This window comes from Tenrec ecaudatus, chromosome 1, assembly GCF_050624435.1.
Source record: "Tenrec ecaudatus isolate mTenEca1 chromosome 1, mTenEca1.hap1, whole genome shotgun sequence".
NCBI classification, from domain to species: Eukaryota; Metazoa; Chordata; class Mammalia; order Afrosoricida; family Tenrecidae; genus Tenrec; species Tenrec ecaudatus.
The window spans coordinates 196348328-196367284 of NC_134530.1; the positions used below are offsets into that span (position 1 = coordinate 196348328).

At 42.5% G+C, this 18957-nt stretch overlaps 1 protein-coding gene across 1 annotated transcript in view; it reads left to right on the plus strand.

The window, feature by feature from the left end:
• The window catches only part of RGSL1 (regulator of G protein signaling like 1), a 96471-nt gene that overhangs the window by 7633 nt on the left and 69881 nt on the right, over positions 1 to 18957 (plus strand). Inside the window, exons 3-7 of the mRNA XM_075541446.1 lie at positions 8661 to 8735; positions 10018 to 10147; positions 13495 to 13599; positions 15049 to 15210; positions 16944 to 17923. Coding sequence (XP_075397561.1) covers positions 8661 to 8735; positions 10018 to 10147; positions 13495 to 13599; positions 15049 to 15210; positions 16944 to 17923 — 1452 coding nt within the window. The remainder of the gene's footprint in view (positions 1 to 8660; positions 8736 to 10017; positions 10148 to 13494; positions 13600 to 15048; positions 15211 to 16943; positions 17924 to 18957) is intronic.

Genomic DNA, 18957 nt, shown 5'->3' on the forward strand with positions numbered 1-18957 from the left:
CCTTCATGTCAGGAAGGTGAGCATCATGGAATTCCAGTTTAATAGAATGAAGTGTTCTTGCATTGAGGGATTATTTGAGGAGAGACCCAATGTCCACCTGCTACCTTAATACTAAACCTATAAATATGTGCACACAGATCTATTTCCCCGTCATCTTATATAAATATATTTACATATGTACATGCCTATATTAAGACCTCTATAAATGCCCTTTACCTCCTAGTTCTTTCCACTATTTCCTTTGACTTGTCTCTTGTCCCACTATCATGCTCAGCCTTCATTTGGGTTTCAGTAATTCCTCTCGGTTACATTGCCCTTGATCGCACCCTACCAGACCTCCTACACCCTCCTCACCACCAGTTTTGGGTCACTTGTTGTTCCCTTGTCCCTGGATTTGTTAACACCACTCCCTTTACCTGCCTCCTGTCTCCCATGTCCCCGGGGAACCGTTAGCCCCTTTGTTTTCTTCTCCAGATTGTTTATCCCACCTATTCTATCTAGATAGATCTGTAGAGATAATAATATGCAGAAATGTAAAACAGAGCAAAACAAAGTAACAAAAGAAAACAAAAAACAACAACAGCAACAACAAAAAAAGCAATGACAGAAAAACAAATAGCCTGTAAATAGTTCAAGGTCTGTTTGTTGACCTTTGGGAGTGTTTTCCAGTTGAGTCTGATGGGGTGCCATGTCCTGGCCTCAAAGTCTATTTTTGGTATTCCCTCTGGACTTTCTTGCTCTGCTCCCCTTGCTGTTCTGTTGCATACCCTTAGTGTTTTGCCTCAGTGTGGTGGGGTCAGATTGGGTGCAGTTTCCACACTGTGTCTCCAGTATTGTCTCCTGTAGGGCCATTGGTCATTGAAGAATGCTGTGGCTCATAGTGAGGCCAGCCATATGGTCCTCTCTGTGGATTGGCTGATCTGAGCAGCGATATCATCCTCAGGGCTTGATAGGCCAGGATGTCTTACACACTCTCTTCCATCCCCCTTCATTTGCTCCTGTATGCTCTTATCAGACATGTCCCTCTTCCTGAGCTGTAGCTTCAGTGCTGTCCTCTGAAGTAAATTATTCTGGGGGGATGGGAGGCTGTCCAAACAGTTAGGATTGGGGCTGCCCCCTCAGCCCTCTCTACTGATTCCCTGCTTCATGCTGGTATGTTGCATTCATGTCTTGGAGCACTGGGTTGAAGTGTGGTCCCACAAGAAGAGAGGTATTTTTTTAATATTTAAAATTTTTTTTAAATTCTCACGGATTTGGTGAAGGTTTACAGAAGAAACAATTTTACATCCAACTGCTCATACATATTTCGTGTCAGCTAATCTTTCCAATATCCTCCCTGTACCACCACTTACACTACTTCTTGTGCTTCCTGTGAGTTAGTGAGTTCTCTATTGGTCTGCTAATCACAGGTCAGCAGTTCAAAACCATCAGGTGCTCAATGGGAGAAAGATGACACTTTCTATTCTCATGAAATTTACAGCCTTGGAAATCCACAAAGGCATTTCTGCCCTGTCCTGTCGAGTCACTATGGCCAGAATCTTCTCAATGACAAGGAGAAGATTTAGTTTTCTTTCCCAACCCTCTGAACTTTGCCCATGGGTAAATGCTGCCCTTTTACCCTTTCAGTGGTCGATTATTCTACCACTGTGGTGAGCTTAGTTCTGGACCTGAGGAGTCAGGACAAATAGCTTCAGGGGTCCCACAAGTATCTATGCAGCCAGTAAGGCTGGCCTGTTTGATGGCTCGGAGTTTGTTCTGCATTCTTCTCTAACTCTATTCAGAAACTTTTAATATGATGCCGCCCAGAGCAGTTGGTGGTGGTAGCCAGGAATCACCTTGCTCTGTTGGATATTTTCATGATCCATTAGTCTATTGGTCATATGAGTAGCTCTTCAAAGAGCTTACAGGAGACATGGTGTTCATTTTGAAAAAGACTTCAGATAATACTGATGGCTTAATATTAAAAGATTATTCAGGAGTTTTATCCAGCTTCGATGGCTCCAGAAAGTTTGAATTCTATGAGCATTTGTAATTCTATTCTGTATTTTCCCTCTTTTGATGGAAAGGCTTCTATATAAACTTTGATCAAAATGTTTACTGATGCTATCCAGGCATTATTTTAAACAATGTGAACTACAGGATTTGATAATTTAGAAGAAGTACTGATTAGAGACTTGGATGCTTGGGTTGACAGTGGTGGCAGCCACCATGGTAAATAAAAAAGGATGAGGAAGAAACTGCGGTGATTACTTTACTCACATATATGGATTCTACCACTGCCTTAATGAAGCCTTCAGAGACAAGATTGAGGCATTTTAGTTAATCCATCAACAAAATTGAGACAACGGACAGTGTAAGATACGAAAGAACAATAATAATATATCATTGATCAAGGTTTCACAGGGGTGGCAGGGGAGGGGAGGGAGGGGAAGAAAGAGGAGCTGATACCAAGGGTTCAAGTAGAAAGAAGTTGTATTGGAAATGTTGGTGGCAACATATGTACAAATGTGCTTAATGCCATTGAAGGATGGATTGTTATATGAATTTTAAGAGTCCTCAATAAAATGTGTTTTTTTCTTTTTAAAATTATTTTTTATTTAAATAAATCATTTTATTGAGGGCTCTTACAGCTCTTATAACATCAGTTGTATCAAGTGCATTTGTACCTATGTTGTCTTCATCATTTCAAAAATATTTTCTTCCTACTTGAGCCCTTGGTATCACCTCTTTTTCCTTTCATCCCCTACCCTCACACCCGTGTGAGCCCTTGATAATTTTTTTTTTAATTTTAACAATTTATTAGGGGCTCATACAATTCTTATCACAGTTCATACATATACATACATCAATTGTATAAAGCACATCTGTACAGTCCCTGCCCTAATCATTTTTTTCTCCTCTTTTCTTTTTTTACATTTTATTAGGGACTCATACAACTCTTATCACCATCCATACATATATATACGTCAATTGTATAAAGCACATCCATACATTCCCTGCCCCAATCACTCTCAAAGCATTTGCTCTCCACTTAAGCCCCTTGCATCAGGTCCTCTTTTTTTTTTCCCTCCCTCCCCTTTCCCCCCTCCCTCATGTGCCCTTGGTAATTTATACCTCGTTATTTTGTCATATCTTGCCCTATCCAGAGTCTCCCTTCCCCCCTTCTCTGCTATCCCTCTCCCAGGGAAGAGGTCACATGTGGATCCTTGCAATCAGTTCCCCCCTTCCAACCCACTCACCCTCCACTCTCCCAGCAGAGCCCTTGATAATTTATAAATTGTTTTTATTTTCATATTTTACACCATCCGTTGTCTCCCTTCACCCACGTTTCTGTTGTTTAAATGATTTTTTAAAGAAATGCTCTAGAACAGAGTGTGGTGAGAGCTGAAATCTCTTTCAGAATATAAAAGTCTATAGTATTTTCAGAGTTCCTTGAGTGACACAAAAGGTTTGCTCTCAAATACCAACCCAAAGTTGGTGGATTGAATTAACTCAGCAGCATCACTGAAGAATGTCTGTGATGGTTAAGTTTTATTGTGCCAACCTGGCTGATAAACACATGTGGGATTAATTGAAGGGTGGAGCAATAAATGGCTCGGTGAGCTTTGTTCTTTGATGGTCAGACCAGCGTGCGGCTGCCTTAGCCACTCCCTTGCTTCCGCTGGCAAGGCTCAGTTCCTTTGAGACATCCCTGAGGAGAAGCTACATAGACCTACCCTGATGCAGCCCTGGGTGTTGTAAAAGTCTTGTGGAGACCCCTGCCAGCGCTGAGATGTTTACACGCTCACTGATGCAATTTTCCTCCTGCATTCAGCATTATTGCGTGTGTTTTGTGAGTTTGAGGAGGACTTTGTAGATCGGTGTCAGACATGTGGGCTAATATCGGACTGACAGGCTTGGGATGCTTTCTTAATGTACACCTACTTTTACATAAAACTCTCTCTTATATACATCTGAGTTTCTGTGGATTTGTTTCTCTAGTGTACGCACACTAACACAATGTCCTTGTGATTTCCTTTTACAGAGACTGTAGCCAAGACAATCCTATGGAGCACTTTTGCTCTGTAATGCATGGGATCTCCATGAGTTAGAATAATTCCCACAGCATTGGGCTTGGCCTTTTGAGAGAGATAGTAGTATTTCATATTAACAATTTCTATCAATTTGTAAGCTACAACCATTTCATTCCCACTATGACCTTGAGCATCAGGCATCATCTCTTTTCCAAAGCTCTCTGGTGGAATGATCTCTGAGGTGAACTTAGATCACACAATGAATGGAGCCAGTTCCGGAGCTAACCAGACCTTCTGGTTCCAGGCCTGGTGTGCGGTCCTCATCGCCTCATGGTCCTTACGGTGCACTTTCCTGGAGCAAAATGATTCCACTCAACATCCTTCATAACCTCACAGTTTCACAGTCCTACCACGTCATCCTGACCTGGTGGCACATGCTATGTCAAGCACCTAGCGCAGAGCAGGGAACCCCCCTTCGGAACTGAGTCTATTTTATTGGCTTCGATTGTTAACATGCAGGCAGAACCCCCACCTTCTTTCCATCCTTCACAGCGAGGACTACAGAAGGAGAGTGGGGGATCACAGAGGCACAAACATTTGGTGCTGTTGGTTTCAGGGAGATGATCAGACTGACAGACATACCATGCTGGGAGCTCAGTCAGGACATGGGCTTTATCCTTTCTTGTTCATCTCCAATTTTTCTGGAGTATTTGGAGAAATTTCAGAGCCTACCTCGAGACTGCTAAACTTAGTTTCCTGCAAACTTAGAAGCTCTTTCCCATTAGTCTCAAAGCTGGTTGCCTAAGCAACATCACTTCTCCATGATAAAAGAGGACAGTATCTAGGAAATTACCCATCAATTTTGACTTGAAATGAGCAGCAACATCTGCAAACATCCACTAATAATCAGAAGGTGTAATGCTTAAAATGTGAATCTAGGAAAACTGGAAGTCATCACAAAGGAACTGGGATGCGTAAGGAATGATATCCTAGGCATTCTGAGCTGGAATGGGCTTATTTTGGCCATGTTAATCAGTCATACAGTTTGCTGTGCTAGAAATGACAAATGCAAGAGAAATAGCTTTGCATTCATCACCAAAAAGAACATTTCAAGATCTATCTGGAAATACAGGTACACGCCTGCCTGTGATAGGAGAATGTCTAGATGCCTGCAAAAGCTTGTAATAAACAATGAAATATTATGCGTTCGTTACAAAACAATACTGATGAAACTGTGAAGCGCCTTGTAGCATGGAGGGACCTGAAGAGCATATGCTCAGTGAATCACAAAAGACAAATATTACGTGAGACTGCTGTGTTTGAGAAAGCAGAAGACAGCTGTACCAAGACTGGCAGACAGACAAGGTCTTGCTACATCACTGTCTCCTATGCTGTATTATTATCATGTGTATTATTCTGGCAAACCTGTGATGGACATTCTGTTGTATTTTGTTCACATTAGGGTGTGTCTCAGAGGTGTCATGTCATTAAGTACCAATGAATAATTTTAAAAAAGAAAAGAAAGTGAAAGCAAAACTGAAGTCAAAGACTTTCATACCAAGGAAGCAGATTTTTGGTTACCAAGCGGAAGGAAGATGAAGTAATAGGCTAGAGGATTGGTAGATATTAACTTCCTTGAAGTGGGAGGTGAAGAGAAATCAAAATGGGGCCTGGGCAAACTATTAGTGGTTTGGAAAGTAGTTTAAGTTGTGAGTATAAAATTGATTATCTGAATTTTAAAAGCCAGAAATAAAGAGGAAGGAACAGTATATGGAAAATGTGGCCTCTGTGATAGAAACAAAATGATATAACATTATAAAATTTGGTAAGACCAAGGATTCTTCATGAAGATGCCTTTTTTAGCACCACGCTCTAACCAACTGAGCTAACCGGCCACACTGAAGATGCCTTTTAAAAACAACTGTACATAAGGAGCTTACAGAGTAGAAAACAAAGGAAGCAGATTGATTGCATCGGTGGGAAAAGTTGATAGAGAAATTCAATATCAGCATCCAAGTCAATGTCAGGGACCAATTGTGCAAAGACCATCAATTGCTCATACATAAGTTCAGGATGAAGAAAATTAAAACAAGTCCATGAAATCTAAAATACAACATTCAGTATATCCCACCTGAATTTCAACACGACCTGAAGAACAAGTTTGATGCATTGAACCTAATGATGAGCTGTGGGATGACATCAAGATATCAAGAATACTATGTATGAAGAAAATAAAAATTCATTAAAAGGACAAGAAGGAACAAAAATTCAAATGGATGTCAGAGGATACTCTGAAACTTGCTCTTGAATGTAGAGTAGGAAAAACAAACGGAATAAATGTTACAGCTCAAGATTTGAAAAGAGAAATTCCAAGGGCAGCTTGTAATGAAATGTGCAAATGCCTGGAGTTAAAAACTTAAAAAGTCAGGGAAAACTCTGCATATCTCAAGCTGAAAGAACCGAAGAAACAATTTAAGCCTCAAGTCGCAATATTTAAAGGATTCTATGGGCAAAATATTGAATGATTTGCGGAAAGCATTGAAAGAAGATGGAAGGAATACTGAGCCATGGTACCAAAAAGAACTGGCGGATATACAACCATTTCAAGAGGTCATGTGTGATTAAAAACTGATGGTACTGAAGGAAGAGGCACAAGCTTTACTGAAGGCAATTATTGAAAAACAAGGCTGCAGGAATCGACAGTACCAATTGAAATGTTTCCACAAACTGATGCAGAAATGAAAGCACTCAATCATCTATGCCAAGAAATTTGGAAGACAGCTCCCTAGTCAAATGGCGGGAAGAGATCCACATTTGTACTTATTCCAAAGAAAGAATACACTCAAGTACATAGACTATTGAACAGTAACATTAATTTCTGATGCAAGTAAAATATTGTGGAAAATCATTCAAGAATGGTGGCAGCAGTCCATTGTTATGGAGCTGTCCAAAATAATCAGCCAGATTCAAAGAGGATGGGTAATGAAGGATATCATTGCTGGTTTTAGATTTATCTTGGTTGAAAGCAGAGAATACCCAAAGATGTTTACTCGTGTCTTATTGTTTGTGCAAAGACATTCAACAGAGTGGACCATAACAAACGATGAAGAGCTTTGAGAAGAATAGGGATTTTAGAACTTTGGGGGTTGTTCTGGACCAAGAGGGAGCCATTTGAACAAACCAAGGGAGTATTGCATGACTTAAAATCAGGACACGTGGGTATCAATCTGGTATCCTTCCACCATACTTATTCAATCCGTGTTCTGAGCAAATGATCCAAGAAACTGAATTCTATGAAGAAGAATGTGGCATTTGGATTGTAGGAATGCTTTTTAACCCTCTTGAATAAGCAGGTGACATGCCTCTCTTGCTAAGAACTAGGAGGACTTGAAGCGCTTACTGATGAAGACAAATGCTGCCTTCAGGATGGATTATAACTCACCGTGGAAACCACACCCACATTCCCAACAAGTGGACCAACAGACAGCATCATCGTCAAGGATTTCATTTTGCTTGGGTCCACAGGCAATTCTTATGGAAGTAGGAGTCAAGAAATCAAACAATACCTTGCACGGAGCCTAGCTTCTGTAGGAGGCATCTTTAAAGTGTTAAAGAGGAAGGATGCCGATGGCCAATGGCCTCCCATACTTCTGAAAGTTGGACAATGAATAGGAAGACCAGAGAAGAATTGCTACATTTGAATTGTGGGGTTAGCAAAAACAGTCACAGTATTGCGGGCTGCCAGAAGAACAAAGAAATCTGTCGTAGAAGAACAGCCAAAATGCCCCTCAGAAGCAAAAATAGTTGAGACTTGGTCTCGTGTGTTTTGGACGTTATTAGGCGAGATCAGTCCCTTGAAGAGGGCATCATGCTTGGTAAACTACAGGGTCCGGGGAGTAAAAAGAGGAAGCCCCCCAGTGAGAGGGTGGCAAAGACTTGCTTCTTTCTGTTTTACATAGGATTGCAATGAGTCTGAACTGACTGAGATAGCACCTAGTAACAATCAACAATGTTCCACTGCCGTCTGGAGCTACATATTGTGCATAAGGTCAGCAGTTTGGATCTACCAGCTACTCCAAGGAGGGAAAAGGAAGTGTCTACCCCAGCAAATATTTAGAGGCCCAGAAACCAAAGGGGGAGTTTTACACTATGGATCCTATAAATTGGAATTGACTTGTGGGTTTGTGTTTGTTTGTTTGGGTGTTGACCCCATATTTGCGTTAGACCTCAAACTTTCATACCTCCATCCCCCTCAACTTTCTCTAGTTTAAGAATTTATGAAAATCCAATTATTGCAAATCCTCATATAAAAGGAAACATACTCTTGCTTAATGCTCCAAATCCATGGAGAATGTAAGGAACAATCCACAAAGCAAGTGTGTTTTAAGTGGATGGACTTTGGTCTTTGCAAACAGGTAAGATCACTACCAGATTGGGGGAAAGAAACAAGTAAGTGAATTTTGCAGTTGAATTCACTCAGGTGTTTCTGTTGTTTCTGTGCACAGGGAGTTGAAATTCATCGAAAATTTCAGAGCCCTTGAAACAGGAGCACAGTGGAGTCTCTCTTCCCATTGTCTACAAAAGAGCAGTGTCATGCATAGGGAAATGACTTGTTTACTTGGCTTGTTTCCAAACTTTCTTTTGCAGGTCTTTGGTCAGATGCCATTTTACACTGTTGAAAATTCACAATGGCGCTTGTGGCCAGAAGTACCAGATGACTTGGTAAGAGCCTTGAATGGTGAAGGGCTTGGGAAGGAGATGAATATTAAAATGTGGATTGGGAGAGAAAGGGGGCCTTGAGCATGATTCTGGAAGAAGGCAGGTGAATCAAACAATGTCACTCCCAAGTGGACATTGTTCCATTTTAATATTTTTGCCTCACAAATGTACATATGTGCTTGACACAATGGATGTATGTATGGATTTTGATAGGAATTGTACAAGCCCCCAATAAAATGATTAAAAAAAATTTTGCCTCTTGAGCAAGTGATAGGCTGTGAATTCTTCCTTTTTTATTCTCCTCTGTTGTTGGTAAGAGGGATACATCTCTCAGGTATCAAGTAATTGATGCTTGAAGCATGTTGTGTGAAGAATTTTGAGGCTGTATCCGAGCTCAGTCAGAAAAATGTTGGTAATTGATTGGCAATGTCTGCCATGGGTATGCACTAGGAAGTGGTAGCCCATGTGGAACAGATTTATGATTTGCCTTATAAGGTATAGATAAAATAAATTTACTTTATTTACTAATGATTCATTGACTATTCTATTACAGAGTCTCATATTGTTCTAAATGGTTTTTGTTTTATACATTTTTCCTTTTCCTTGTCTATTGTCTCCAGCTTCGCCTTTTTTGCCTTCTTCTTCTCCTTCCCACTATTCAGACCTTGCACCTTCTAATGGCTTCCATTCGCATGACTGGTGGCACCTAGGACCAGAAAGATTGCTCTTCCCCTGCTCCCGGCAGACTCTGCTCTCCTGGATTTGGAGCTCATAGCAAAGACACCCACTTTGATGGTTATTTTTAATTTCCCTAAAAGAACTCTGAAAGTTTCTAAAAATAATTTTATTTTCTAATCTTTTCTCTGATTGGTCAAGCCCTCAGAAATCCATCTCATACTCTGAATGATGCTCTGTATAAGCCTTTGTGTGTGTATTTGTACACAATAGCACAATTTATATGTGTTGGGTATAAGGAGTGGGGTTTGTATACTAAGACTCTCTTCTCTATTTCTCTGTTAACCAAGTTTTGAGATATTTTAAGGACCAAGGAAGACTTCTGATAAAAGACAAAGAGCCTAAACACTTTTTCTGTTCCATGAATTCATTTGGTAACTTCCCTTTAAGAGCCTCAGTCTATGAATTTCTACTCCTCTTCAATTTGAATTTTATTCACCACTCCCTTTCCTCCAGACCACGTTGTATAAAATTATTAACTGCATGTTTCTGAGTGGTATTTCTTATAGTTCCTTGTTTCTCTTCCTTTCTCGTTCTGTTTGGACTCTAGATCGCCAAATACAAAGGATTATTGACCTGGTTGGAAAAATACAGGTTGCCTTTCTTCTGCAAATCCAACTTGTGTTTCCAGTACATTCTCTGTCAAGAGCTCACCAGCTTCATTAAGTCCCCAGAAGGAGGTAAGTGTGCATATGTGTCTTGGAGGGAGACGAAGAAAGCCCAAGAATCCAGCTACACAAGCATGCCTGTCAATCCTATGTTAAATAACAAGTATTGGCTGCCTTTGTAGTCTTAGACTTGCCGGTAACCCAACCAGCTTAAGGGAAATCTTAGGTGGTGTTGTAAGTTGTCATTGAGTTGATACCAGTTGTGCAGAGTGGAAATGCTCCACGGGATTTTCAAGACATACAAGAAGACAGGTCTGTCTTCCACGGTACCTCTTGCTGGGTTTGAACTGCCAATATTTTGGCTAGTCAAGTCCTTAACTGTTTGTGCCAACTAGGGACTTCAAAAATGAGACATACAACCATAATTGGAGTCCCAGGGCAATGATTAACATGCTTGGCTATTAACCAAAAAAGCTGGAAGTTCATATTAACCTGAGGTGCCTTAGAAAGAAGAGGCAACCTGTTTTTAAACATCATAGAGAATGGAGCACAGCACAACTCTGACACACAAGCTGCCACCTGGAATTGGAGTCATCTGTTGGCAACTGGTTTTTTGAGCAATAAGCTGTGGTCAAGTGGGCTGTGATTTCACTGCAGCTAGAAATAAGGGAGTTATTGGTGGCCATAGAACATGATAAAAAGATGCTACCTTCCAGGTCTAAGCCACCGTGACGGTTCACTCAAGTTCTGAAATGGTCTCTTAATTACTTTTCCCGCTTTGATGCTTGTTCTGTGTTCGTAGCAGCCAGAACGAGCCTTCTGAACCATAAGTTAAATCACGTCGCTCCTAGCCCCGCCCAAGAGTCCCTGTCCCAGAGGGACACCCAGTGCTCCCACAGCAGCATTCAAGTGCTTAAGCATCTGGTCCCATTTCCTCTCTGGCTTCATCTTCTCTTACTCTGCTCCGTACTTGCTCTATCCAGTCATGTGAAGGTCTCCTCGCTGTGCCTCAGACAATCTACTGCATATACTCGAGTATAAGCCCACCCGAATATCCGCTGAGGCACCTAATTTTACCACAGAAACTGCATAAAAATGTGCTGAAAGCCCGGCTTATACTCGAGTATATATGGTATATGCAATTTATTTTCTCATCTTCCAGATGTGTGCATGGTTCTCTCCCTCGCCTCCTCAAATCTTTGTTCACATCTCACCTTTTCAACAAAGTCTATGCTAATATCTTTTAATACTATATCCTGCCCACTCATAAAGGTCCCATCCCCATGCAGTGAAGTGAAATTACTTGGTATGGCTTTTTTATCCATAAATTTTCAAATTCCAACCAAATGACCAGGTGACAACATGCAAATAAGGTGTGTATGACTGATAAGAGGGGATTTGTCAGTTTTGCCATTCCACTGGGTATAAAAGGAACCACCTCCAAAGCAAGAAAGAGAATCTCACGACCACCAAGAAAGACGAGCCACTAGTGGAGCCTGTCCAAGGTCCCTGTGTCGAGACGTGGAGAGAGCAGCAGAGGCACCAGAGGCTGGGTGGTGGATGGTAACGGGGGCAGCCGAGTGGTTTGGGCAGGAGACTGGCTTGCAGAATGCAGAAATGTCCATGCCCCTTCCTTTGGACATTTCTCAGGGATAGGGGAGCTGGAACATTGGTATGAGGCTGAGCCTGAGGACCAGAGAAAGGACATGACTGAGAGGAGACACTGTAGATAATAGAACTGTATTCTTACCATTTCTGATTTTGACTTGCATGCAATCTGTTAACTTCCCTAATAAACCCCTTAATCATGAATATTGTCTGTGAAATCTGTGTGGCCATTGTCATGAATTATTGAATCCAGCAGAAAAGTAGAGTGCTGAGGGAAAGAATAAGAATAAAGAAGGTTGGAAGGTGGAGGCATCCCTGACCTCTGTCTTGCAGGACTCATCCATGGACAGATGTGGGGCTGGATTCTCTCTGTCCCTTGTGAACCAGAGGAGGTCAGTCTTGGCCTTTCCTCATCTCAGCATTCTCAATTCCTTCAACTGCTTTGCCTTTTCTTTCTTTCTGTAGCATAACGTTACATGAACTAGATTATGTATTTATCTATTGTGATAGTTAGGTTTATTGTGCCAACCTGGCCAATAGGAACACGTGGGATTAATCAGGTCACAGTTTGATTGGAGGGCAAAGAGATAATGACTCTGCAAGGCCCACCTCCTTCTCTCTTGCTCTCCAGTGATCAGATCAGCGTGCTGCTGCTTTAGCTAGTTCTCTGCTTCAACCTGTGAGCTACACCACCTGTGGGCCAAGCCAACCTGTGGATCATGTCACTAGAGCTTGAGGCTCCTTTGAGACCTGCTACACCATGCTGCTGGTGTTTACATTGCTTGAGCTTGAGGCTGGCGGGTCCTGTTACCTTGCATTGCTTGGGTTTGATATCTCATCTGGGCCTGCTTTGCTAAGCTCCCTTGCTACTGACTGTTGCTGACCCACCCTGCTATCTGCTGCCTGTGGGCAGACTCTGCTTGTTTGGCCTGAGGGAAGACTGTCTGCTTCCTTGACCTTGACTGAAGTCTCCTCATGAATTGAAGGACTTTCAGTATATTAACTGTTCCACAAAAATGAGTTGAACTGAGCCCTCTGTACTGTTGTGTGGGCTAATAGCTGTTGTATTCCTTCTCTGTACAAACCTATCCTTTTATATGTGTGTGTGTGTGTGTGTGTGTGTATTCATAAATGACCTGGTTTGGTTTCTCTACAGAACTCTGCCTAACACATCTATTTTTCTTTACTGCTTTGTCTGTCTCTTTTGATAGAATGTAAGCTCTTTGAGGGCAAGAAATTTTGTTCTTTTTGCTGATGTGACCCAGTCACCTAGAACAGTATCTGGCATTTAGTAGTCATATACTAAATATTTGAACAGTAAGGAATATAGTTCCATCCAGGGTTGAATTGGGAACCCAGTTAACTGTCCAACTAGCCAAAGAAAAGTAAGTATCTTCCATCCCAAGAAAATTTAAGATTCAGGAACATTTATAGAGTAAAATGATGTAACATATCTTCCCATTCTCAACTCCCTCCATCCATGTATGCATTGGGAAAGTTTAAATGAAGGAATGCAAAGACTAAAAATACTATCAGTCAGGGACCTTAGAAGGGAGGAGTCCTTGGGGAGGGTGTTTCAGAATTGTGAATTGTACGTGTGTTTGCAAGTCCTTTGCATGTTGTCCGACGTCACCGCCGATGGGCTGGCACTTCACCTGAAAAGCAGTGATCAGTACTCAGCTCACCTGCATCACTGCCACTTTTTATTTTCACTCACCCTGAGTGAATGAGGGCTGGCTGTGTGTGAGGCTGAGAGAGGGACCAGGGGAAGACCTTATTCTTTCTCTCTAATGGTGGACTTTTCTTGGCAGCAAAGATGATGAGATGGAGACAGGCAGACCAGTGGCTACTCCAGAAATGCATTGGCGGAGTCAGAGGGACGAGGCGCTTCTGTGCCTACCTCAAGGGCAGTGCAGGTGGGTTCGCAGATGTCCCTCAGTCTTTGCACATTCCGAATAGTTTCCAAGATGCCCTTATTGGCAGTTCTGTCTGTCTTAATGACTATAGAGTCTCTGAGGGGTGTGATGCAAACAATCTGTGCACTCAGTGGTCCACCTGAAAGGTGGGAAGTTCAAGTCCACCCAGAAGCACTCCGAGGAAAGACCTGTCAACTCACTTCTCAAAACCAGCCTCTGCAAACGCTTTGAAGCACAGTTCCCTGCGACTATGTAGACTCTGTGACTCAGAGACAACTCCGCAGCAGCTGCGTTTCATAGGGGATATAACAATGCTGAAGGAATCCACTGCTGGCACTGCTGGGTAAGTACTGGATTGTTAACTGCAAGGTCACTGGTTCAAATCCACCAACCACTTTGAAGGAAAAAGAAGAGACTGTGCTCCTGTGAAGATGTACAGCCTCAGAAACCTTATACAGAGTCACTGTGAGTTGGACTTGACTCAGTGGCAATGGGTTTGGTCATGAGCTTATAAAAATGCTTCATAAGGCAGGTTGGAGAACATCTTTGAAAACAGAGGGCCATCATGTAGGTCAGGACAAAGCAAGGAATTGCTTTCATTCATTCATTGAATGCTGTTGGTGGAGCAGCACTGGGTGGCCGGCGCTGGGCTGATAGCTGGGAATTCGGAAGTGGATACGAGTGGCAAGTTCCTGCTTCATAAAGCTGCGCTTCTCATAGAGAGACAGACAGAGCGAAAGCAAATAAATCAATGTCGGTTGCGAAAGTGTTGGGAGGCACTAGGGGCTACAGGCTGCTGCCTGTTAGATGAGCGGCTAGGAAATGGTTGCTGGCAGGCTGGCAGCCCGCACAGGCTGACACTCCAGTTTAGCGACTTTAAGCTTCATCCAGGGACAAGTCCTAGCTTAAGGAGGAAACCTGGGTCTCCAAGGAGCAGGACGAGAAGCATTAGACAGACTGGATCTGTAAGTCTGCCCCTCGGAGACAGCCCTCCACAGCGAAAACCCAAGGAGTGAGGGTCTTCAGCCCCGAGGAGTCAGCCCTCCACAGCGAAAACCCAAGGAATGAGGGTCTTCAACCCCGAGGAGTCAGCCGCTCTGTGATCTGGGAATATTTTCCTGTTCTTCACTCAAACAAAACTAAGTATCTCATGATCCAGCCTCAGAATTTCCCCTAAAACGGCAGCCCTCATAAGATGATAATACAATAAATTACAAAGAATCCTTCTGTTGAGTCCCTATCCCTCGCCCTCCCCCGCCCCCCGCTAATCCCCTTCTTTCCACCCTGCATTAAGGTGTTTCTGGAGATCATGTTTTAAGCAAAGGTGACTCGTGGTGATGTCTGAGTCAATAGAGCAGACAGGCTAGAGGTCTCTGCAGCTGCTTCCAGGTGTGTCTCCTGGAGGCACAAGAGTGGCTGCCTCTCTGACCCACCCTGTCTGATCTATAGGGGAAGAGCTGGCGGATTTCTGGATCCTTGCTGAGAAGATCCTGAGCATCGATGAGATGGACCTGGGACTGAGAGATTACTACCTGTCTCTTCTCCTCTTGCTGAAGGCCACCCATTTGCAGGAGGGCTCCAAGGTGGTGACTCTCTGCAGCATGAACATCAGTAAGAATTCCAAAACTTATCTGAAGTGAAATTCTTGAAGGATATAGCAAGACTATCTACCCAACATCTGACCATCTTCAGTCCGTTGTTTTGTAGACCCCACCCCCAACACCCCACACATGTTATCTGCGTATCTGGGAGGTCGGGGATAACTCTTAGCCGGGGCAGGTTTACAAGAGCACAGCTGCCCTTAGCCTGGCCCGCACCTCTTCCTGAGGTGTCACTAGTCTGCACAGGTGAGCAGGAAGGAGTGAAGAGCAGTTGTGGGGGTAGCTGGACAACTAGCTTCCTTCTGAGTCTGCGTGTTCCCTCATGTTCTAAAATAGAGCATTTCTAGAACAAAGTACAGACCATGACACAAATGAAGTTCACTAAGCCTGTGAACTAAAGTTGCTAATGAATCTAAAGGGTTGTGTTTTTTTTTTCAGTTAAAAGCAAAAGCAAAAAACCCTATGTAACAGAGACTGTACGTGGCTTTCAAAGAGACTGCATGTGGCTTGCAAAGCCTACAGTATTTATTATCTGGCACTCTATAATAACTTTTTGACAACACCTAATCTACAACATCAGATTTATCCAAATCTACCTTTTCTAAGTGAGGAGGGATTTTTAACCCAATACAGATGTGTTTCAGAAGGGTTTCTCTCTGGGCTCGGTTGCGCGTTCCTCTAATTGGGTAGTGCATGGAGAGCCCATGACCTGAAGCGAAGCAAACAGTAAGGGCTCCTTCAACCTCTTCAGTCCAAATCTGTTCTCCGCTTAGATCTGAGCCTAAGGAACCCCATTCAGAGGTACCTGTCTCTTGTTTTGAAGCATTTTTCCTTCGGCATTTTGCTTTTCTTTACAATGATATCCAGTAGTCTAAATAATCATTTCAGGAAGCACATTCAATGGCTTATTTTATTTTCGTGTGAATATTTTGAACAGTTTATTAACATATAATTTGCATATCATACAATTGCATCATTGAATCACATCAAGAGGAGTTGTCCAGTCATCACCACAATCCATTTAGAACATCTTCTTCTCCCCTCATTGTTAGCTCCTTATTTCCTCCAACTTCCCCTGCCGTGCCCCCGGGAACCATTCATCCACGTACTGTCTCTATAGATTTACCGATCTTGGACTTCACATACAGAAAAACAAAACTAACAACAATACCTAAGTAAAACAGATTAAGAACCTCACTAGACTGTCTCTATATACTTGCCTATCCTGTGCGTCATATACTGGAAAACGTACAAGGACAAATCAAAACCAGCAATTATATATGAAAGAAAGGAAGGAAGGAAGGAAAGAAAGATCAATAAAAATATTAAAATAAACTGCTGAAAAAAGCAGGACATGATAAAAGCTAGAACAGATTTCAAATGGTTCAAAAGGGAGATCAAATGATCAGGTATTATATTTTAACTTAATGACCACAATCAATAACTTAATTATCATAATCTTCCATAATCAAGTTTACAATAGACTTTGTTATTCACATCCCTTGAGTCTGATAAGAGAGGGCTCATCCGAGGCTTAGTCCATGTAGGCACTCTGCCAATAAAGAAGGCAATTAGAGAAAGGGGCCACTGGGTCCTGTGAAACCCTAAAAAATGTGTCCACACTGGACCTGCATGAAGAATGAATAACATGCTCTATATAGAAACATTTGGGAAAATTCAAGATCTGTCCAATGTCATCACCATCATCACATCTTTGTCACCCTTTCCCTGTGTTCTTTTCAGGGGGTCTTCTGAACCTTTCCATCTGGCAACCAAACCAGTCAACCACCAGGAGAGAGATCCTGAGCCACATGCAGAAGATGGCTCTGTTCAAACTGCAGAGTTACTGGCTCCCCAACTTTTATATCCATGCTAAAGTCAACTTGGCCAAAGAGAAAACGTGTCAGGGTCTGATGCAAGAATATGAGACACGTCTTTGTGGTGTTTGCTATTCTCATGTCGGAGGGTTTCCTCTGGACATGAGCATTGAGAAGTCACACCACCACCTGAAGCGGTACTCAACGAGGAAGAGCAAGAGAAAGATGTGGCAGCTGATAGAAGCCCACTCTTGGTCTCTGGAATTAGAGGCGTCACCCATTCCTTCGGAGCCAGCCACTGCCAGGATGCCCCCAGGGAAGCTGGGTCCTCAGGAGAAGGCAGTTATACAAATGCCTCCCTTACATGCGACCCATTCAAAAAAGAAAATCATTAATTCCTTGGAAAACAACATTGATACCAAGAGGTCCCATACAAAGAACAAAGCCCATAACCGGTTACACATTGAGGGTCTCTTTGAAACAAAGTTCTCCCACCGTATGAGGACCATCACTCCCATCATCAACCACTCCTCGCAGGCAACACTGAAGAAGGCAATCAAGCAGAGCCTTTCCTTGGGGTACACTCACTGGGCCTTGAGTGCCGACGCCTATGCAGGGAGTCCCTTCCGGGAATATCTCAAGAAACAGAATAGGAAAGCGGAGGCCAACCTCCTGGATTTATGGCAGGACTTGCACCATTTCCTCGGGGTCCTGATGAGCAATAGGAAGAATGGAAATGCTGCCTTTCGGCACCTCCTTGGGGACAGGATTTGTGAGCTCTACCTGAACGAGCACATTGGGTCATGTGCACGACTCCAACCCCAAACCATTCAGGGTCTGAAGAAGCTGCTGCCTCAAGGGGATGTGAACCCCTGGATCCCTAGAGCCCTCACTGAGATCTCCAAGGTAGGTCAAGGTCATCGAAATGGGTTACTGTCTGGTAGATTAGGTCAAAACTGACCAAAACTCTTGGCTGGTAAACCTATACTGCGTAAGGATTAACTATAGGATTGCTCATATAACTTCCTCCCCTCCCCCATAACTTTGTAAATTGAAGAGTTGATGGGTCTTCTAGGAGTAAGCCAGGCAAATTCCCCTAACCAGTTGAAACTCTGAAGTAGAATGAGTTGGAGGAGGGGAGCAGTCATCATTCACCTTCCATGCCCTTATCCCTTCTAACATGGAATTTTCCAACACCCTGAACCTCAGACTCTTTGATTGAAGGAAGTTTTAAGAACTCTGTTTTACAAGAAAATCCCAAATCAGAGGGGAAGACGATATCAGATCTTAAATTCTAAGCACCTGATTTGTAGAAGGCTGTGGATTATAGTAAAAACCCAAGATCCATTTACAGAGCCCCCACATGGACTCAGTCACCACCATTTATTTTTCCTTCTTCTAGTTTTTGTTTATTACTTTCTGCTCTCTTTTGGATCAAAGTTTTCTTTTTAAAAATTTTTATTGTTGTTGGGCATTTTTGAATGATTATTCTTTTTTATCAAAATAATTTTATTAGGTGTTAATATAGACATATCATTCCATAGAAATCACATCAAACATTGTTGTATAATTGCTACCACCATCGGTTTCCAAACATTGTTTTCCACCTTGAACTCCTTGAATCAGCTCCCTTTTACAACCCCACCACCATGATGCCCCCTAGAAATCTTTATTCTACCTGTTGTCCCTATGGATACCTCAGTCTTGGGGCTTATATACTGAAAAACATATAACACAATTTTAAGAGAGTCACCCCCAATGACAGAACACATCCGCAATAGACTCCCCAACATGAACAAACAAAACAACAACAAAAAATAAAAACAGAAAACCAGATCAGGCCTAATGTTTATCAGAGGGGAAGATCAACTGACAAGGTTTGAACCATTCAAGTCAAGTTCATCATTTTGATCTCCTATAGTCATCTCTCCAGTGTGCCT